General features: G+C 38.6%; 1 protein-coding gene across 1 annotated transcript in view; it reads left to right on the plus strand.

Annotated features, from left to right (window-relative positions):
- The first annotated feature begins 6 nt into the window (after positions 1-6).
- LOC310686519 (bifunctional heparan sulfate N-deacetylase/N-sulfotransferase 3-like) overlaps positions 7-23,111 on the plus strand; it is a 60,203-nt gene continuing 37,098 nt past the window's right edge. Inside the window, exons 1-2 of the mRNA XM_083460260.1 lie at positions 7-891; positions 22,195-22,282. Coding sequence (XP_083316386.1) covers positions 109-891; positions 22,195-22,282 — 871 coding nt within the window. The 5' untranslated portion in view covers positions 7-108. The remainder of the gene's footprint in view (positions 892-22,194; positions 22,283-23,111) is intronic.

Consider the following 23,111-nt stretch of genomic DNA (forward strand, 5'->3'; position numbering starts at 1 on the left):
TATTTGTACAATGGCTACAAACAGGAAAATGAACTTTCTGAGATCTCTTCAGAGGTGGAATGTGGAGACCTTCCAGTACTGTTGTCATACAAGTTAGCACCGTGGAAGATGGTTAAGCCCATTGATCCCTTAAGGACTGATCCTGTGGTACTAGTTTTTGTGGAAAGCCAGTACTCTGCACTTGGCCAGGACATAATAATGATTTTAGAATCCAGCAGGTTCCAATATCATATTGAGATTGCTTCTGGGAAAGGTGATCTTCCTGTGCTTATAGATAAAAACAAAGGCAAATACATTCTCATAATATTTGAGAATATCTTTAAGTATGTGAATATGGATTCCTGGAATCGAGGCCTTCTAGACAAATACTGTGGAGAATATGGTGTTGGAATGATCGGATTCCATAAGAGCAGTGAGAACTCTCTACAGACTTCTCAGTTAAAAGGTTTTCCTTTTCACATTCATGGTAATGTGGGTGTTAAGGACTGTTGCATCAACCCTTATTCTTCTCTGCTCCATATGACTAAATCATCTAAGTTTGATAAAGGTCCTTTGCCAGGAAATGACTGGACAGTTTTCCACATAAATCATTCAGCCTACCAACCTGTTATATTTGCAAAAGTAAAAACACCTGAAAACCTCCCACCTCCTGTAATTAAAAGTTCTTTCCATGCAACTGTTGTTCATGACTTGGGTCTTCATGATGGGATTCAACGTGTTCTTTTTGGCAACAATTTGAACTTTTGGCTGCACAAGCTCATATTTATAGATGCTATTTCATTCTTGACTGGCAAGAGGCTTACATTGTCCTTGGATAGATACATTCTTGTTGACATCGATGACATCTTTGTTGGAAAGGAAGGAACAAGGATGAAGGCCAATGATGTTCAGGTAAAGTGTGCAAAAAAAGGGCCTTCTATGCTACAGTGATATTACTCAAACTTTGGGTGCAAAGTGAGATTTTTAAATTGAACTAATTTTATTTTGGAGCGCTCTCTCTCTTTTAGCTTTATCTCCCTTGTACCACATGTATGCAATCAAGCAGGATGACTGTCTTAGACAGCCCAATCTAGAAACCAGGTGAAATACTTATTTACAAGATGGGTTTCATTCCATTGAACTAAAATGACTTAAATCAAGCACTTCGACTTTTGGGTGGATTGCACTATTACTAGCATCCGATTCAATTTAATAGTTAATAAAGGGTCTTTGAGACTGACTAATCTTGCTGTTTATTTGTTTTGATAACTTGCATTGGCCATAATTTCTTTTGACAAGATGTTAGCAATCTTGAATTTGTTTATTTATTGCTGCTGTTGTGGACAATTAATGCAAGTGATATGACTGAAAAGAAGAATCTCAGTTTCTGAGCTTAAGCAGAGCTGTGAATCTGCATTGTTTTGTATTTTGCATGTTGCATTGCTCATGAAAATAGACTGTGTAAGCAGTATTTTAGCTCATGTTGGGTTCCAGAGTATCATTTGATGAAGTGAGCCTGAAAGTGTCTGCAATGCAACCCTGTGTCATGCCTATGAAGAAGTTTGTCTCATTGACTTGCATGAGGCTTGCTTCCATGTACCGTAAGTGTGGGTAAAACTCAAGCTTAGTTACTGATTTCAACCATAAGATAGCCTGGGGCAAAATATTCCTGAGCTCTTCTCTTTGCCCTACTCATTATTTCAAAGAAAGGTGTGGTTTGCAGTCAAGGAGTCCCTACTGAGGAAAGTTTGTTAAACTATTACCAGATAGCCTACACATCATGCTGTTATATAGATGCAATTTTGCCTTTTTATCTTGACCATTTCCCATTCTCTTTCAAATGCTCTGCAGTAATAGTTACTGCAGCACTGGTTTTGATTTGCAGCAAAGGTAAAATGCAGTGCAGTTTCCACATTTTTAAAGAACGGGGACAAATCATTTAGTGGCAAACTCATTGCTTTTTAACAGAACACTTATAACAGAAATGCTGCTAAAACATGCTCAGAAAGGAGTTGATTTTCCCCATACCTGTACATGTCAACTGTTTGTTTCTATGGGAGGAAATAAATGGATGCCCTTATGGTTACAGCAGCCACAGAGCATTAAGCTTCTGAGAATCAGGCCTCCTTGTGTCTCAGTAATCGCATCCTGAGTTCTGTTTCCATGACTGTATTCTCCAGGAGCAATGTTGCTTCTCTCCTTCAGTTATGTCATTTACTTTCTTTGTGTACAGAACTTAATGTTTTGAAGACAGCAAAAACTCTGCATAGGGCAGTTTGACCCCAAAGGGATCTGTGGACAGAACCAGCTCTTGCAAAATAAACAATCAGAACATGTGCATTATGTACTCTTCTTTTAATGAGTTACCAACTACAAAACATCATGACCCATGTCCTAGATGAATGCCAGTAAGCCCTTTTCAGTGCCAAGTGGGAGTTTGCAGCCATTCTACAGGAAAATTCACCATAATATCTTATTGGGTATATATTGGAATCCAATCATATTTAGTGATATCAGCGCCCCTGAATTATTCCCAGTAATGCAAACTATCCAGTCTCTGGGAACATCCTTGTTAGTGAGTTAATCATTATGTAGTTATGTAAGTTCTATGCTTGATAAAAGGATTACCTAGACCAAATATAGGTTGTATCATCCTCTGAAGACTCTATTAGAATAAACAAATACCTCAGTCCCTGGCTAGAAAGGGGGAGACTTCTGGATAATGTACCAGCTACATCGAGCATGGAATCTCACTGTAAACACCTTCAGCAAATTCATTTGGAAATCTAGCCAGATGGGTGGGATATAAATAAATTATTATTATTATTATTATTATTATTATTATTATTATTATTAAATTGGTTTAGTAATGCAAATTGTGTTCATGTAGATTAATTACTGCAATCCTAAATATACACACTAATAATAATAATTATAATATGAAATGTCTTCTATATATTGATATCATAGGCTTTTGTGGAGTTTAATTTCTATATGTCTTATGTTGTATTCCAAATGAAGTATTCATTTGTGTGCAGAGGTGTAACCTTTGAAGAAAGCTATTTTTCTACTCTTCAGCTTTTTCCTCTTCCTTATTAAGAGAAGTTGGGTGGTAAAACAGATGGCCAGAGAATACCCTGCAAAACCCAAACAACATGGTCCAAGAATCTATCAGCAATTTATTACTTTGGCTTTGTGTGCTCAGAATACCAGAAAGTGCATTAAATAGTCGAGAATGTAAGATACAAAGGAGAAAGTGTGTGAGAGAGCAACATTTTAATTCTGGATACCCTTTTGGTTAGTAATCGCAGACTCAATTGAACTGACATTAAATTTACTGTAAAACAACAATTAAATACATTGCTTTGTAAAATACCATTTTGAATTAGCAATTCAAAGGTTAGGGGTATTTAAGCAGTTTGATAGACACATATAAGAAAAACAACAAATGGTAAAAGCTATATATTATGTAGCTGTAGCTTTCATTTCTTAAAACAGTTAAAGATGTATGCTCTTCTATTTAATGCCAATGGCAAATCTCTCATTTTCTGCAAATCCTGGGTATGAAAGTCCAAAACATTTGAAAACCTGTTGCTTTCACATGGTGGTATAGCATGATGTATGAGAATTGCCCTAGTATGTAAACATTTGTTTATGATATGAATAATTCAATAAAGTGATAAACTTTAAAAAGTAGTAGTAGGCACAGGAAAAGCAACTTCTCTCTTCAGTTGCTCGGGGGAAACTTAAAGGTGTGCAACAGCATATTCTCTTTAAAGAAGACTTATTGTCACTGTCTTTTTATTTATTTATTTTAAAAGCCTTAAATTCCAGGATGGAGATGAATTCTAAAACTGTAATAGAAACAGCTCTTTAAATAGCTGTTATGTTACACAGAATCTGGAGAAAATATCTCATTAAACTGTAATCTATTCAAAGTTAATGCATTCCATTAAAGATGTTGTTAGCAGTGTCAGATGCAATGCATCTTCATTACTATTGATATGGAAGGAGTTGTCCTCAGCAGCACAATGACACAATGAGCGAATGAGGTAAAGATAATGTAAATCAGTTGAAAATCAGTTATCGAAAGGCATATTTTTGTGTGAATACTATCATATTGGATTGTGCTATTCTACTCAATGCATCACATGTCTCAACTGAAAATAAGGTGCTGAACAAGGAGGTTGCACATGTTTTGCACCTGTGCGCTACTCATTTCAGGCTGGCAAATTAATGCAGGTGCATCTTGGAAGGTGGAAGGGGAAAAGGGTAATAGACGAGGGCAGATTTATCCAATGAGCTTTCTATGTTGAGATTCAACAACAACAGACCCATGTACCAAGGCCACACTAATTCTTGGCATAGTTCCCATCTAAACATGCATGCACCTCTAGTTGTTTCCAGTCAGAGATTACTCAATATATTAAAACTATAAATAATTGGAAAAAATAGCTGCCATTTAATGCACCCCAAAAATCTTCTGCCTCATGTGGATTTCATCAACTAATGATATTTTATTTAGCTAAAAGCATTTCTAGATAGCTTTTCATTTTTGAAAAAAAAATTCTAAAGTGGTTTGCTACAATAATCTAATGCAGTCACAATAAAACATATCAGTATAGTATTGAACTAAAGTAAAACAAAAAAAACCTAGCATCAGCAGTCGAGTACTGCCTGGACCTGGGCACAAATACACAATGGATGAATGCAATGGAAGAACACTGCTGTTGGTGCCAGCCGCATTCAGGGTATGGGAAGATAGTTTCATAAGGTAGAGACCACTATGGAGGATGTTTGCCTCCACATTAATGCAAGCTGAGAGTTCTTCACATCATAGCACAGCACAGGGGCATTGTATGAATATTGTAGGGAGCTAGCAGTCAGGGTGGGAGGGGAGGTGTTACAATTTGGTGACTTGGGACTCAGCTACATTAGTCAAGAAAGTGTTTTGTATGTGTTATAAACATGCAACACTAGATGGTGTTGTAGAGCACAAAACTTTTCTATGCAATTTTACATAGGGTTTTTTCCTTTAAATTTCTTTAATTTATGAATTATTTATAGCTCCCCCCCCCAGTGTGTAGATCCACCTTTGGTCCAAGGTGTTTCCAGTACCACTCATGAGCTTAACTTGCTGCTGAAAAAGAAGAAGAAGCCAGTGCCAAAAGAGCATATGCGTGGATGGGGGATACAAACCACCCTGTGATGCTTGGGTGAAGGGCGGTATACAAATGTAATAAATAATAAAATAATAATAAATACATCTGATAGGTGTGTGTGTGTGTGTGTGTGTGTATCCTTATATGAATGAGTATAAAGAGAGTGTAGTAGGAGCTTTTGTAACAGCGAACTTAAGAACACAGGCAAGGGGTGAAATGGCAGAGTAGGGTCTTTTACCAATGAGCATTGGTTGTAATGGGCAACAGTGGTAGATGCCAAAAGCTTACTGAATGCAGCATTGATGGAGTAGTATGTAAGGTACAGACACTGCTGGAGAATCGTCCGAGTAGTTTTCTCACAATTTTCACACTGGAAACTGATTTGCAGAACAATATGATATATATTTCCTTTTGTTCATGGCTTTCAAATTAGGGAGCTTGGATGGATAATATAATTCTAGTTCTTAAAGCTGTCAAAGTAAATGGTGTTTAAATAAATAAAATAAGTGAATTTCACTTAGTGAGCTTAGGCACTAGTGACAGATTTGATGGCATGAAGCACACGTCTGAAATATCAGAACTATAAAATCTTATTTGTATTAGCCATGGGCCATAACAAAATTACAGAAAAAAATGTAACCATGAATAAAATGGAAAGCATGCAGCATCAAGAAAAGAGCAAACACATACTTTCAGAATCAAAGTTAAGTATTGTCACCATATTTCATCTAAAGCATCATTTCAAAGTGAATTTGGAGATTTATGCTTGCTTAAAACACCACAGCAGATTTGAACAAAATGCAGTTCAATAAGGCTTACAAAATTACTCCCAGGGGTAGGAGTTGGTAGCATCCACATGTTTCTAAAACTCAGTGGCGTAGTGTGGGGGGTGCAGGGGGGCCGGGTGCAACATCTGCGGGTTAGGGGGCGCAAATCCACAGGTTAGGGGGGGGGCAAATCCATGGGTTAGGGGGGGCAAATCCACGGGTTAGGGGGCACAAATTACTTGCCTTGCCCCGGGTGCTGACAACCCACGCTACGCCACTGCTAAAACTAGTAATTTATTCTGAAATTTGCAGACAGAAAAACCATACATGAAACATAATACATTGAAAATGTGCTTTGATAGTCCCATTTTGCAAAAGTCTATGAAATGACTTATTTTAGCTGTGACAATCTGAAGTGCTCTGGTGCTTAAATATCATATTGCAGCATAGAACCAAAGTAAGAAATCTAGTCTTTATAAGACAGATTATCAAAAGTATATATATATATATATATGTTTTCGTAGATTTTCACGGGTACAGGAATGCAGGTTTTGGTGTCCTCGGGTGTCTTCCCGTGTAAAAGTTGGGGTGTCTAGGCGACGTTTCGACGAGGTCTCACTCGTCATCTTCAGGCTGGTGCTTTCGGCTTCTTGTTACTGGAACAGAGCGGGATCTCAGTGTTTGAGTTCCTATAAATACTGTAGAGGGGTGTGGTGTATTGCCTCAAAAGTTCTGGGCAGAGGGGAAGTTCCCAGGCTAGTGTTCTTTTCTTCTCCATAGGCTCACCTCTACAAAATCTCGCTAAATTTCTCGCTAAGCAACTTCAGCCCTATGCAGAATCCATCTCTTCACACGTTACAAACTCCTTCCAGTTCATAGAAACAATAAAGAAGCAAAACCTACATCCCGATGACCTACTTGTGAGCTTCGATGTTGTATCTCTCTTCACACAAGTGCCCATTAATGAAGCCTTGACAGCCATTCAAAACAAATACAATCCCCCCGAATACATCCTGGACCTGACCAACCACTGCCTAACCAACACGTACTTCATCCACAATGGACAAAGATACAAACAGATAGAAGGAGCACCTATGGGATCACCCCTCTCACCGGTCATCGCAAATCTGTACATGGAACACTTTGAAACCAATGCTTTAGACAAGTCAGAACACAAACCCAAACTTTGGCTCAGATATGTTGACGACACCTTTGTAATTTGGCCACACGGGAAAGAAAAACTAGATAGCTTCCTCACACATCTCAACAGCCTACACCCCAAAATACAATTCACTATGGAAATAGAAGCCAACAACCAGCTTCCCTTCCTTGACGTCCTAATCTACAAAAAACCTGATGGCTCCCTAGGACACACTATCTACCGGAAAAAAACACACACCAACCGCTACTTACATGCTCAATCACACCACCACCCTGCACAAATAAACTCCGTAGCCAAGACCCTCATCTCCAGAACCAAACGCCTGGCTGACAAAGACCACTTGACAACTGAGTTACAGAATCTCTCAAATGTGTTAATCGCCAATGGATACCAGCAAAACAGGGTTAAGAAGCTAATCCAAAAAGAAACACCCCCCAAAAACCAAGACACGGAAGAAAACAATGGCATGGCCCTCCTTCCTTATATCAAGGGCACTACAGATAAAATTAGCAAAATCCTCCATAAACACAATATCAAAACAGCCTTTTGCACCAACCAAAAAATAGCCAATATCCTCAGAAACCCCAAAGATAAAATCCAGTTGGAAAACCAAGGGGTCTATGAAATACCCTGCAAAGTCTGCCCAGCCACGTACATTGGACAAACAAACAGACGAATAAATGCACGTATCGCAGAACACAAGAATGCCGTCAAAAAAGAAGAAAAATCTTCCTCTCTTTTCCAACACATGAAAGAAACAGGACACGAAATTAATTTTGCAGATTCCAAATTGCTCTTTAACATGGAACATCACCACAAGAGAATAATCATGGAAGCCATCGAGATAGAGAAACACCCTCACAACATGAACAAGCGTGACGACACGTCCCGCCTGCCAGACATCTGGAAATTAGCCCTCCCCACAAAAACCGACACCAGATCCAGAGGCACACAGAACGCCACCACCAATCAACCACACCAGACCCAAACCCAGACCCTCTCCACAGATAAATTACAGACACCATCCAGTAACCAAACCATAGTGGCACCTCCGGATGCTGCACCCCCCTGCAATCCCTACACAGATCTGGCTGGCACAGGGCACAAAACCACAGCTCGCCCCTATACACGAAGCCAAGCCAAAGCACAACTAAGTGCAGTACAGCCATCTTCCCAGAAAAACTCTTCACAAATTCAAGAGGTCAAGACACGAAGGCTTTAGCAACTAATCCACACCTAATGACCCACCTAAGTGGTACTCAGAATATCACTCAAGAAATCACTCAAGATATCCCTCAAGTAATTAAGGAACAAAAGAAGAAAAGAACACTAGCCTGGGAACTTCCCCTCTGCCCAGAACTTTTGAGGCAATACACCACACCCCTCTACAGTATTTATAGGAACTCAAACACTGAGATCCCGCTCTGTTCCAGTAACAAGAAGCCGAAAGCACCAGCCTGAAGATGACGAGTGAGACCTCGTCGAAACGTCGCCTAGACACCCCAACTTTTACACGGGAAGACACCCGAGGACACCAAAACCTGCATATATATATATATATATATATATATATATATATATATATATAAAACATACATATACATCACTTAATTCCAAAGTAGGTTTCTAAGTGGCTTGCAAGTATAAAAACCAATTACATGTGTTAGAATTTAAAAAATGTACAGTTAAAATGTCCCATTCTAGTCCAGCCACCTAGTTTAACCTCTGCCCTAATAGTTGATGTTTTCATTGTAGTAGTATTGTACAGATTGCCTGAATTGGAAAATCAGTAAATAAATGTTTGGAATGTTTGTTTGGAAACAGTAAAGCAGTCCCATTAAAAGATTAAAATGTAAAAGTAAATAACTAAAATATGCAATAAAACAATTCTGCTTTAAAATAACACGGTAATTAAAACAGGATATTTGAGTTGAGAGATCAAGGGAATGCCTTGAGTCATGCCTAATGAGTAAAAAAAAAAGAAGGAATCAGATGTGAAAAGAATGGATGGTTTTCTGTCTTTAATCTCTGTGAATACAACATGCAACTTAATGTGAGGTGGAATATTCTTCATGTACTGCAAGAATCGCTCATAACTCTTACTTGAGCCCTAAGGGGCATAATCAAAGTCATTAGAGAAGCGGACACGGAGCAATGGATCCAAACTACAAGAAAGAAGATTCCACCTAAACATTAGGAAGAACTTCCTGACAGTAAGAGCTGTTCGACAGTGGAATTTGCTGCCAAGGAGTGTGGTGGAGTCTCCTTCTTTGGAGGTCTTTAAGCAGAGGCTTGACAACCATATGTCAGGAGTGCTCTGATGGTGTTTCCTGCTTGGCAGGGGGTTGGACTTGATGGCCCTTGTGGTCTCTTCCAACTCTATGATTCTATGATTCTATGATTCTATGATTCTATGATTAAGGAGTTCACTTTTTGCAGCTTCATGCTTTAATTCTGAAATTGGTCTACATACAGCAATTCTAAGATAAGAGGTGGAGCATTCAAGGAAATTGATATGCTACCCTACTGCCTTCATTATATGTTCTTATTGTCTGAGATGTATTGCATAGTGATGTCCACTGGGCAAGACAAACTGTGGAAGGTCATTTGCTGGCATGCAATGGTGTATATCAGGGGATAGAAGTTGTAGTGCAGCAACATCTGGAGGGCCATTGATTCTACACTCCAGTATAAGTGGACACTCATGTGAATGAGCATAGTAGCTCTAGTAATTGTGTTGCCAGGGCAAACAAAGACAAGGGGTAGGTATCATTTTAGTTCACATCCTTCCTTATTCTAATATGAAGTTCCTTTTTGCTGACTTTTTGGGCACATGGTTTTCGGTGATAAACACGTAGCAGTAAGAGACCAGCAGCAGAAAATGACTGCCTATGCAGTTCTAATACAATTTAAATCATGTTCAATTCAGTGCACATGGTTCATTGGAAACTTACTTTCATGTTCATATATATTTATTAGATTTCCATCAGATTATGGGAGCATGTCTTTCTTTTTTAAAAGAAAATATCTATCTTTGCTTGCAGTGTTTTGTAATCACAAAGTTGTTCCCTTGTAGACTTTTTAAAAAAAGTTTCAATGAAATGTCTATTTAACCATGGCTTAGGAGGAACTTGCAGGCTCCTGTAGAGGCCATGTGACTGCTTTTGCTCCTCCCTAGTCATTTTCCTGTCATGTCAAACTAACCATGAACTGTAACAGTAAACCACAGGACAAACCTTTATGGCCCATGGTTTGCCCAGGAGACCTAAACATTGTGCCCTGGTGCGGATGACACAGTAACCCAAATCATGGGTGAGCTCAGTAAGGTGAAAAAGCAAAATGATTGGTGAGGAGCAAAGTGGCTTCAATCTCCTCTCCCAGAGCTTTCACACTCATATGTTTGCACTACACCATCTTAGTGTGACATGCTAATAATTAGACCATTCTAACGATGGACTTTCTGATTCATAGCTCAGTCTCTTAACCATCAGAATCTACTTTGCTTCTCCTCTTCCCATTTCCTCTCTCTCTCTCTCTCTCTATATATATATATATTTGTGGTGCTGCTACAAAATAGTTTTTTCTAGGTTTCTAAAGATTAAGCAATCTGTGCATTGATTTTTTTTCTCCAGCTCTATTTGCTGTTGATGGGTTTGGACCAGAGAACTCACCAGAAAACTGAGTGGCCCTGTAATTTCTAGAGTTCTAAATCACACACCTAATTCCAAAACACTGCACGAAACCTCACTTGGCAAGCTGTTACTCAAACTAAAATGCAGGAGTAGTGCAAACAATTCATCTCATGTTCCTCACTCAAAATGTGCCCAGCATAGTGATGGGTGGCACTCCTTCAAGACTAGTCACCTTATTTCTAAAAGTTGGGAAATATAATTATTTCTGAGCCTGATATCAAATCCAGCAACCTTGTCAGACACCATCCTTTCTCCCTAAATTAAATGCTGATGGGGTGGCAAGATTCCTCTGGGGGTGTTTCTGTGATACCTCCCTGCCTGCATCCTAGAATGCTGCATCTCTACAAATGAGTCCTAAATTGGCTGTTTTGCAGTGCAATCCTGTACATGTTTGCTCAGAATTAAGTCCTATTATTTCCTATGGGACACTCCCAGGTAAGTGTGTATAAAATTGCAACCATAATCAGCATTCTAGACTCTTCCATATTACATGCAACCCCAAAAGAATGGGAAGCTTTAAGAGAACATTCCTAGTTGGGTCAATAACAAATATGCTTTTTGGATAATGGTGAAGGCTCGGTTTTAGCCAAGTGACCTGCTGGGTTTTAATGCTTCATTTCTTTGCTTCTACAACTTGGTCTTCAGTCTAGCTATTGACTGTAATAGTTCAGGAATGGAGTGAAGAAAACTGGAAATCTTTCATGTTTGCCTAGTAAATGCGTGCATATGTCTTTTGTCAAATGCTGAAAGTGCTCCTAAGGTGGTTCCAGACTATCTCTAATTTCTGGTGGGATTCAATCACATACCAGCAAATTCAGGTTGTGCAATTATAGTTGATTAGGAGGTCTTGAGCAACAAACCCAGTCGCGTCAAAATGAGACTTTTGTGTTAAGAATGTGATTGGAGAATGCTTTGGAAAGTGTGTGGTAACTCTTGCTTTGACACAACAATGTCTAACCTCCTTGCAATTGAGCAATCAGAATGAATGCTCAATAACCAGGACATCTAGAAGTGCCCTTAGTTGGTATCGTCTCAGGTTTATTAAATGGTAGGGCTGGTCTCCTGGGAATTAAAATGAAAGATGAATATAATGGAGCTGTAAAAAACCAACTTTGGCTTTCTTTTCTCTATCTACAAAGATCAAAAAGAACAATGTGAAAGTTGATGTGGCTGATTTGGCCACCTTTTCCAAATAGATTAGTAGAAAATGTTATTCCACCTCTATATGTCACCTGTAAAAAAATTAATTAACACTATGTGACTGATTCTTGAAGATCACAGTTAAAAAATCAATTCAAAATAAAGGAAAAAAACAGAGTTGCCACCTTGGGCCCAAGCCCTTGGAGGGTTTCAAATAAAATGTCTATTGCTGAACACTTCAAAAGGATTGTTCCTGCTGCTACTACTTCTTTTATTTTTCTCTTTCCCACCATCTTTGTTTTCTTCTCTTTCTTTGGAGATAAAAGAATTGCCTCCAACTTGAAACCAAATGTATAGCACAAAACAGCATTTGTTTACGAGCCCCCTTTCCATATAATGTTCTCAAAACAAAGTTCAGGAGTTTCAGTACCAAGGGCTGATCTAAACATGGTGACAGCCCCACACTGGCCTCTGAAAATGGATACCTACCCTCAGCATGGTTGGGTATATTGCATAAAAGACCTATATACTGTCCTATAAATGTTATTCTTGTACATAGACTGCTGCTGTGCACATACAATGGGCCAACCCATACCTGCTGATCATTTGGAGCAGGGCAGATGTTAAATAATGGTCAGGTGTAGAAAGGCATACAGCTATCAGAATTCTAATGCAGGTATGCTATAGAACAGTAGCTGAACTTCAGAGGTGGTAGTTGTGCAAAACGACATAGATTTTAGCTAAGGCTTCCATATAGCTCTTTTTTTGTCGTTATTGTGATTAAGATCACAGCTTTCAGTTTAGCAGGAAGGTTCAATCCCTGACACTTCCAGTTAAGAGAATCTTGAATAACAGGTCTGGGGGGGGGGGTTTGGGGGGGGACCTTTCTGAGTTGTTGGTGTCAATCAAACTATACACTGCTAGACTGGATAGATTGATAGCCTGAGGTGTGAGGTAGCATGACATGACTTTTTGAGGTGCTGACTCGTGAGACACTAACATTGCCGTGTAGCAATTCAGTCTTCGTTTGGTTTTAGTCACTGCAGCTGACCGAGGTATTATCCGTATTTTCCTGCAGAATATTCTCCCTATCACATTTTTCTTTTCTTTTTGCAAGCCTTGCATAGAGCTAAAGCCATATGAAGATGCCTTTTAAGGAGTTAGGCTCTTGATACACCCAGGCCAATGTTGTCTCCTCTGACTGACAGAAGCAGTCCTTTTATTCCTTTTCTTTTTTACTATTATTAACTGTTTTAAATAATTCCAATTTATAACAAAAAAACATTTTCCATTTTCCCTTGCCTATCTCCTGTGTCCATTTACAAAGCTGGTGTAAGTTACAAAGTAGCTTCATTTATATCTAATGTACATGTGAAACATCATGTTTTGGTGTATTAATATGTCCTGTTTCTAATAAGGAAACAAAACACAAATAAGCAATTAGGAACTTTCCTACCTCCACGTTCTATTTTAAAGTCTGCACAAAACTTCTTTCTTAACATTTATTTTATCTAGAGCATGTGCAGTTCTAAAAATGGCTACAAATGTATTGAAATTTATATGGAATTTGGAATGTGTTACTTGTTTGTGAGTAGCAAGCTTCTTAAAAAGGGAAAGGGACCCCTGACCATTAGGTCCAGTCGTGACCGACTCTGGGGTTGTAGCGCTCATCTCGCTTTACTGGCCGAGGGAGCTGGCGTACAGCTTCCGGGTCATGTGGCCAGCATGAGTAAACCGCTTCTGGTGAACCAGAGCAGCACATGGAAACACCATTTACCTTCCCGCCAGAGCGGTACCTATTTATCTACTTGCACTTTGATGTGCTTTCGAACTGTTAGGTTGGCAGGAGCAGGGACCGAGCAACAGGAGCTCACCCCGTCACGGGGATTCAAACCGCTGACCTTCTGATCGGCAAGTCCTAGGCTCTGTGGTTTAACCCACAGCACCACCCGTGTCCCTAGCAAGCTTCTTAGGATAACAAAATAGGATATATATATATATATATATATATATATATATATATATATATGCAGGTTTTGGTGTTTTCGGGTGTCTTCCCGTGTAAGAGTTGGGGTGTCTAGGCGACGTTTCGACGAGGTCTCACTCGTCATCTTCAGGCTGGTGCTTTCGGCTTCTTGTTACTGGAACAGAGCCAAACAGAGCTCTGTTCCAGTAACAAGAAGCCGAAAGCACCAGCCTGAAGATGACGAGTGAGACCTCGTCGAAACGTCGCCTAGACACCCCAACTCTTACACGGGAAGACACCCGAAAACACCAAAACCTGCATTCCTGTACCCGTGAAAATCTACGAAAGCATATATATATATATATATATATATATATATATATATATATATGCAGGTTTTGGTGTCCTCGGGTGTCTTCCCGTGTAAAAGTTGGGGTGTCTAGGCGACGTTTCGACGAGGTCTCACTCGTCATCTTCAGGCTGGTGCTTTCGGCTTCTTGTTACTGGAACAAGAAGCCGAAAGCACCAGCCTGAAGATGACGAGTGAGACCTCGTCGAAACGTCGCCTAGACACCCCAACTTTTACACGGGAAGACACCCGAGGACACCAAAACCTGCATTCCTGTACCCGTGAAAATCTACGAAAACAAATATATATATATATATATATATATATATAAAATGTCCATTAGCATTTTAGAGACCAACTAAGTTGGTTCTGGGCATAAGCTTTTGTGTCCATACACACGAAAGCTTATACCCAGAACCAATTTAGTTGGTCTCTAAGGTGCTACTGGACAATTTTTATTTTTTTTATTTATTTTGACTGTATCAGACCAACATGGCTACCTACCTGAATCTAAAATAGGAGATGTGAGAGATTGAACCTCGGATCTTTTCCATGCAAAATATGCACTCTACTACTGATCTAGAGTCCCTCTTCAGAATTTCATTGATAAGTACTGATAGTTGTCTTTTCATATTTTTTCATCAGAACTTCACATAAATTGGCTGTACTCATTTGTAACAGTGAGCGAAGAAACTTGGCTTAATAAACCAGACTATGCACAAGGTGCATGTTGATACAGACAGCCCAATAGCTCCCACTTTGTCAGTGGTGATGGGTGGGAATTTTCCTAAGAGAGTCTTGCTACCTGGTGATTTAATATTGGAGGCAAAGCTCATACCCAGGTCCTTCCTATTTCTTAGCTTGCCCATCCTTCACACTAGCCATTATGTGACATCAGCTCACAGAACAGCACTTTATAATGAACCACTTGTGAAGATTTGTCACTGCTGCTGCTTGTCCGTGTTGGAAAAATGAAACTGATATGGCCCTACTCTTTGGTTACCTCTTTCCCACACTATGGAGAGTCGGTTTGCATGGTTTTCAGGGTTATGTAGCCCAATACAGTACTGTGCGTTACAGGGGGGGGGGTGTTTTTGTGTTTGATTGATTGATACAAGAAAGTAACAAGGAATGCTGGTTCCTATATTATTTGTGGGAAAGGAAAACCAAGCCCAAAAACTTTTTTATTAGAGTGTAGCCAGGTTTTCAATTATACAGTGTGTGGTGATATTGTTTTTAAGCTGTCTAAATTATACATTGTTGAACCTCAGAATATAAACCTGAGTTTCTCAAGTAGCAAGTGATGGGCTTTTTCCTGCTGTAGCCGCTGTTGTTTGTTTTTCTAATGATATCTCTGTGCAATAAAAAGCAATTGGAATTTTGACTGCTTGAAATGTTTTATGGTTTGGACAGCAGGTCATAAAATATCTGTTCTGAGACTCTAGTTTTCTCTGCAACAACCTTTGGAAATAATGCAAACAAAAATCTGTAAGCCATGCTGTAGTATTTTAAGTTCTGTGCTGGTGTGTTGATTTACCATGCTTTAAACTTTGAGTGATGGCATTCATAGAATCATAGAATTGTAGAGTTGGAGGGGGCTCTAGCCAACCCCCTACAATGCAGGAATATGCAACTGGCCCATACAGGGATCGAACCCACAACCTTGGCATTATCAGCACCCTCTAAGCAACTGAGCCAGCACATCAAAGCTTGCCCATGTTTGTGGAATAGTTGTGTTCAAGTTTCTTTGCTCACAAGGGCCAAGCTTGGTGCCAGAGCTAGGAAATTTAGCCTGCTGGCAAAGGTCTTCAGTTTCTGGTGAAACCATTACCTTCTTGGAATGGGCCCTGAAAACCAGATAAAAAAATTAAGGCAAGTGGAAGGAAATCCAGATGAAAGACAGAAACATAAGGAAGAGCTAAGGCAGGTTCAATCTGGATCTCTAACAACAGTGACATCTTCTGGTGTAGCCTCTGCATTAAGCAGTCTACAGTTAGACCAACAGAACAGGGTTCCATACTTGGTCTGCTGGTTAATGATGCAGAGTGTAGGAGGCCCTTTTCTTAAAGCCTGTTACTGAATTGTTCTAAGCAGAGCCTATTGGGGTTGTTTTTTTTAAAACGAGGTGCTGGTTCTCATATCTTGATAGAAGTGTCATGGGTGCCAGTACATAATGGCTGTCATGGCTGACAATACTCAGTTCCATTGAGTGCTTTCAAATAAAAAGCTCTGGTCCTAGGCATGTACTAGTTGTCAGTCAAAACAATATTTGCAGCTTTGTATTTGTCACTGAGGTCCCATGGGTACTAATTATATCAGCATCCACTGAGACTATTAACATTAGAAGTACCCATGTAATGTAGAACTTCAAACATTGAGGAGATAGCAGCCATGTCACAAAGGTAACATTTGAATGAAATCTCTAACATGATCATACCTAACTATTTTAAAAAATCAGCCTTGGTAGTTATTTAATGCCAAAGCCCTACCTCCTTTTAGTAGCCTAGTTCCTAGGGCAATTTAAAGTTACCAGTTTGGATTTAGACTTGGCCGTGGTTAGAGCAGGCGCATTAAAATCATTGGGGTTTAAGTTAGTCATTACCAACTTAACTCCCATTGATTTCAGTGGGTATACTGCTCTAAATCTGTCTGGAACCAGTCCAATATCCTCATACGTATTCCATGTGGGGAGGGGAGGAATAGGCAGAGATAAATGGCTTAGGTTGGCTGTCAAGAATGCATCCATGGTAGTGATAGCATCATATGACAAGCCATGTGTCCGTAATGTTGTGCAATTGAAACAAATGTTAACTTCATGAACATAGGTGAAGTAAAAATGGTTAAATTTTGCCCAAATCCTGTGACGTTAAAACAAATTATTTCCCATATAAAACTCTGCTATTGTGCTTGTATTATGAGCTGCCACCCGATGTGGATTGCTCTATGTGTGAACCAGGTCTTAGAAGTGATCCATTTAAAGTGGTAGGTGCAAATGAGCCTAGTGTCTTAGGCTACTTATGCTGGCAAACAGCTGTTAAAACATTTGTAACAGTTTATCTGGAAGCAGTTAATCCATTGTTGGAAAATAAAAAGTCATTTAAAAAGCAGTTAAAATGCATATAAAAGCTAGTTCTAAAGAGCTTTAACAAGCATTTAAAAATGAACATGAAGTCTGCAACACTAAACGTGCTTGCATGTAGTGCCTACTGAAATCATTTTACTTGCTTTTGAGTAAACAGGGATATGATTGTGTTGCAGCAGATGGCTTTAAAATGGACAGTTTCCAGTAAGTATCTAAATTAAATACAGATTAAGAGAATTAATAGAGGAAAAATATAATCACTGTTTGTACAGTTTTGTCTGACAATGAAAACACTCCTGTAACCTGTTTCGTATCTCTCTGGGAAGCCATAAAGGAATTTTTAAAGTGAGTAAATGTTTAATTAGGAGCTGTTAGGAACATTAGGTACAGTAGCTTGAAATATTTCCACAAACCATTTCTTAAGAAGATAGCACACTCTGGATTCTGTTGTTTGCTGTATTTTTTTTAAAGGTTGTTGGTGGAAGATTTCTGTAGAGGACCATAAATTTTATAAGTTGACTGCACAGTTTGAAGGTTTGGACACTTAGTGAATAAAACGTATTGTTATAAGATTGAGGTTTTGTTTGAATGATGCCTATAGGTCCTGACAAAGGCAGATTCTGTATCTGCAAGGTTGTAGAAGGGACAGAACCTACTAAACTGGTCAAACTAATCTCTTTGTTAAAATAATGGCCCTAGCTGGGTCTGTAATCACCCACATCTGCATTACTAAATACTGGGCCATGTTGCCCTAGAGACAATTGGATGGTAATGTTCTTTCAGAAGAGGATAAGCCTCTTCCTCCATTAACCCGGCTGGATGCCATGTCATCCTAGTGGTAGGAGAACAAGGGATGAGAGAGCTAGCCTTAGCCTGGGCTTAAGGTGGAGGCAAAGGAGACACAAAAGCTAGACATATTCTGTGTGCTGAAACCAAAGCTATGGCTTTGGGGACCACCCTTGAAATGTAATTGGTAAACAAGATCTGTTGGAATGTTAATGCTGTGAGCCTGTCCAACTTATGTTCAGCTTGTTTATATGTCTAAGTTAAACCATCATGACATCATGACATCAGAGTCTCCAACGACTTTCATTCCATGGAAATCAAACACTAAGTAAACACTGGACCCCTAGGAGGTTGGAGATTGGGATACAAGCAACAATATAATTATACTATTTGGTTTCACATTATGAAATGGGTCATATTTGTATCCTGTGGACAATTCTACCTAAAGATTGCAATTGGCAAGTCCTTCAATCCTGGACAAATATTGAATCTAATATTCTCAAAATTTGTTTTGGGCCCACTATACTAGATGTACCTTGATGAAAATTTCCATATGCGTTCAACCAAGTTGTTAATTTATCTGAAGTGTACCAGTGAATACGTGTGGCATGAAGCTCATTCAGGGCTAAACAAGAGGTTCCACAGGCTATCCTCAACACTTCCAGTGTTTTGTTTTCATTTTAATGACAAGCAACCATGAGGGCCTCAATCTGAAGTGGAATTGCTGGGACAGCGTGCTTAACCATGAGTGTTTTTTCCACTCATTTGAGAATCCACCTCTTTTTCTATGTGAGCTGAGCAGTAGCTCTTGGGGACTGGCAGATGATTGGCAGAAATTTCTCAGGATTTTCTGCGGTTGGCTTAGCCCATTCCTTTTCTCCGGAAACATGCATTTTTTTAATTTTTTTTTTTTTTTTTTGCTCCTTTAAATACAACTTCTTTATTATGTGATTTGTCATAAATCAGCATACAAATACTGTACATCACATTTTAAAACATTAAATCTCAGCAAAGGCTTTCCGAACTGCTGGTAATTCCTGTTGTCTTAATAGAGAACAGGATTTTGAACTAAGGGTTTTCCTTAGGCCACTGTATGATCAGCAACTACAAAAGCATGTTTTGCTGATTGTGTAAAAATAAATTAAAAGGCAGTGTCAATACTTTTTGTTCTCTCAGTTTTAAATAGAAATCTGAATGCATTTAGACAAAAGCTGCAATCCTGTACCCGTTTCTCTCATTGAAAATAATGGGATTGATTTATGAGTAGATATGTATAGGGGTTTACCTGCAGTTTTTGTTTCATAATGTTTTCTTTGTCATAATGTATCATTTGACCGAAAACTGCCAAAAAGAGTAAAAAAAAAAAAGTATCCTACCTATGTGTTTTATAAACTGTTTGCAGCCTCCATTAAATTACTGAAAAATGTGAAGGTGGCTTTTAACCAGTTTTCTTCTTATCTGTCAATTTCTCTTTCCTTAACTGATACTACATCAGCTGTGGTTTATTTTTCTTACATAATTCTTGCACAATAGCTGAATATGTCTAAATAAATTTCTATCAGTGAGTAGGCCATGAAGCATGCACCAATATGTTTATGTAGTTCTATTAATACAAATACTCAGAAGAACTGTTTATGAAAGCAAACATAAAAAGTAGAGAAAACCTTTCAACAACTTATCTTTAGTATACAAAATAGCATTTAGAAATGAAAATATAGACTCTGCCCCCATGAAAGCATACCCACACACACTCTGAAATTTACACACACATATACACACATAGCCCGAGCCATCTGTTGCTATATATTTTTCATGTGTTTTAACATTTTTCTTTTAGAACGTAAATGGCAAGTAAAATGTCAAGTTACCCAGAAAATAATAATAGGCATGACAACCAAATGTGAGCTCAGCTTGTTTGTCTAGAAAATAGTTCACAGGATAGCAGCATCCTTCTACGTTGGTGCTGCTGCTGCCTGTTTCTTTTACCATTCTGTTACATTTAAAAAATAATAATTATTGAGCAACAAAAACGCAGTATATACAAAGAGGAAAACAAGCAATAACATAAGCAATAACAAGAAAATAAGTTCAACACATGGGAGCTTTTGATAATAGTCTAAAGAACAAGAAAAAATCAGGAGTGAAGGAAATAGAATTACAAGAATGCATCCTTCCACAATGGTTAATTGAGATCTGGTTTTAACTTTTTAACTTGTTCTTATTGAAATGATTTTATTTTTTTATTGCTGTAATCTGCTTTGATATGTTTTTTGTCACACAGTGGTATACAAATGTTTCTATAAATGAATCAAAATAAATAAAATTATAAATGGGGTATAAAAGCACGATGCACATTGCACAATGGAGAGAGAGAAAATTAAGGTCTCTATTCATAAAAATATTTATATATCACTGTATCACAAAAATATATCACAGTGGTTTACAACAATATAAAAGCATAAAACTAGACAATAACATCATAACACATTAAAAACAAGTTGAAAGCAAAAAGAAATTTAAAAACAAACAAACATTGATAGTTTATTGTGGGGGATGTACTCTTAATTGCCTGCATAGGCCTGAATAGAAATGTTTTCAGCAGGCATTTAAAAGTTCACATAGAAGTCTTGCCAGATACCACTAAAAAAAAGTCAGATTGTGAAGGGAATTGCCTATGTAACTGCATTGTCATATATTTAATGAATAACTAAAAAACAGGGGTTATATTTTCAAAGAGACACACAGGGTTTTATCAGCATCATGACCCTTATTGATTTTGGTGAGGATCACGTGGTTTAAAATATGCATAACCTTCAAAGTTTACTGCAAATTGCAAAGTCCATGCTGAAGCCTAACCAACAACTGTCTCAACTAGAGTGCTGGGTCCTCAAACTGGGAATCAGGGTTAAAATTCTTGCTCAGTCATGAGTCCAGTAAGCAGGGCAGAATCTGATGTAATTGTTTTAGTCTGTTTGGTCTCAGTTACATGATTGAGACCATTGTGTTAGTCTGCCTCATGGTTGGCAAAACTTATTTCCCTTGAAGAAATGGCCTGGTTAGTGGCCTTTCTCATTCCTGTTTTTACTACCCAGGAAGCTCTCTGAGGAGAGATACCACTTGAAAGGCACTGTGGCCCAGGAAGGATACACTGAGGGCTTGGGCACACTTTGTCCAAAGCTGCCCCCCCCCCCCCAAAAAAGCCTGGCATTTTCAGCCTGATCAGGTGCGGAAGTTAGTAATATTGTTGGATAAAGTTCAAGAAGTGTCTGTAAATCAGAGAACATTTAATCAGTTAGATCTGACTTGACCTGCCCCTTTTTCTGGAAGAAAAGTACCTAGCTGAATGCACTTATCACTTCAAGGACTGACTATTTCAATGTGTTTTATATTGGGCAGATTTAGTTTGCAATCCTATATTCACTTACCTGGATGTAAGCCTCATTGAACTCATTTAAACTTACTCCCTAGTAGACATGAATAGAATTGTGCTGTTAAGACTATTTTTTGGACTGTCTAGTCTAGTCTAGTGGGAACACCTGCTGTCTAGGAGCAAGATTACAAAGGAGTCAGCAAATGTATTTTATATCAAAAGCTGCTGCAAATTCAGAAGGCCTGAATCTGAATAAATTTGCTGAATTCCTGTTTTGCCAAGGTTTATCTGCCCCCCAACCTTTGCATTCCTGATTAACTGCACCAATCCATGTACTTCAGCATGCATTAAATTCATGTACTACTGTTTATGCTGACAGCTAAAATAAATGGCTTCCAAAATGGCCAAGTGAGACTGTAGATTAGATTCAAGTAGTTGCAGAATAAGCTTTTTGTGCATATTTTAGCATAATATTCTCCTTTTACACAAAACATATGAGGCTGTGATCCAGATGACTAATAGTATCCTTCTTACAGAAAAGGTCCTCCTTATATTCTTACAATTGGCTTTGTATAATTATCAAGCTGTTTGGGCTGCAACAAGAGTAAAAGAACATTGCTCTTGTTGCTCTGAGAGAAATGACTGTGTATGCCTGTTAGAAGAAAGAAAAGGGCAACTTCTGCATAAATAACATGATTATGTATGTACCTGATGAATTTTTAATTTATATCTGTTTCAGGCTCTGCTTGATACTCAGAACCTTTTGAGAGCTCAAATTGCAAATTTCACTTTCAACCTGGGATTTTCAGGGAAATTTTACCACACAGGTAAGGGGGGGAAACCAGCAAAATTGGTCTCAATCGTTTTGTGTCTTTGCAGTGCATGGAGCTGAAATTGATTTTGGTGTTGCAGCTTTGTGCTATAAAACGAAATGAAATGAGAGTGAAGAACTCTCAGAGCCTAAGGGAAGAAGAAATCTTCCTTCAGGAGGATAAAACCAGAAAACCAATCAACTCTTCCTTATGTTGTGAATTTTACAAAGTGAGTTAGTCTGGCACTCAAATCCCAAACATTTTCAGTGTTGTATCAGTTTGTATGGCTGATGTCTTATCCACTGTAATGTCATAACTCTGACATTCTGGTACTGCAGCAATCCCGCTATCTCAGAATGCATCTACAAGTTTCTTGCAATTAGCTAATGAGCTCCAACTATCATTTTGGGATTCACCAGCCAAATTCTGGACAGCTGCTATTGAGAATTTCTTTCTGTCTCTTAAAATCTTGGCCTTAATTAAGATACTGACGTTTGACCTGGTATGCAAGTTCAACACAAATGGAAAAAGCTGTTTTCCTTGACATTATGTAATACTTTGCTGAATAGAATCACAAGTGTTATGCAAATTGATGCAACTGTGTAGCGATAGACTGGGAGATTCCGCGTTAAACCCAGTCAAATTTGTAAAGTGCATTAAATTGTAAACCACTTATCAGCACTTACCATCAACCAGCTTTAAGCCACAATCCTGGTACACACTTGGGTTTAAGTCCCAATAGAACTCATTTGGATTTACATCTCCATTCATAGGATTGCACTGTAATAATAATTACTGTGGTACCTTGGTTTTCAAACTTAATCCGTTCCAGAAGTCCTTTCCA

This window comes from Podarcis liolepis (assembly GCF_965112155.1).
Source record: "Podarcis liolepis genome assembly, chromosome: 9".
Taxonomy (NCBI): Eukaryota; Metazoa; Chordata; class Lepidosauria; order Squamata; family Lacertidae; genus Podarcis; species Podarcis liolepis.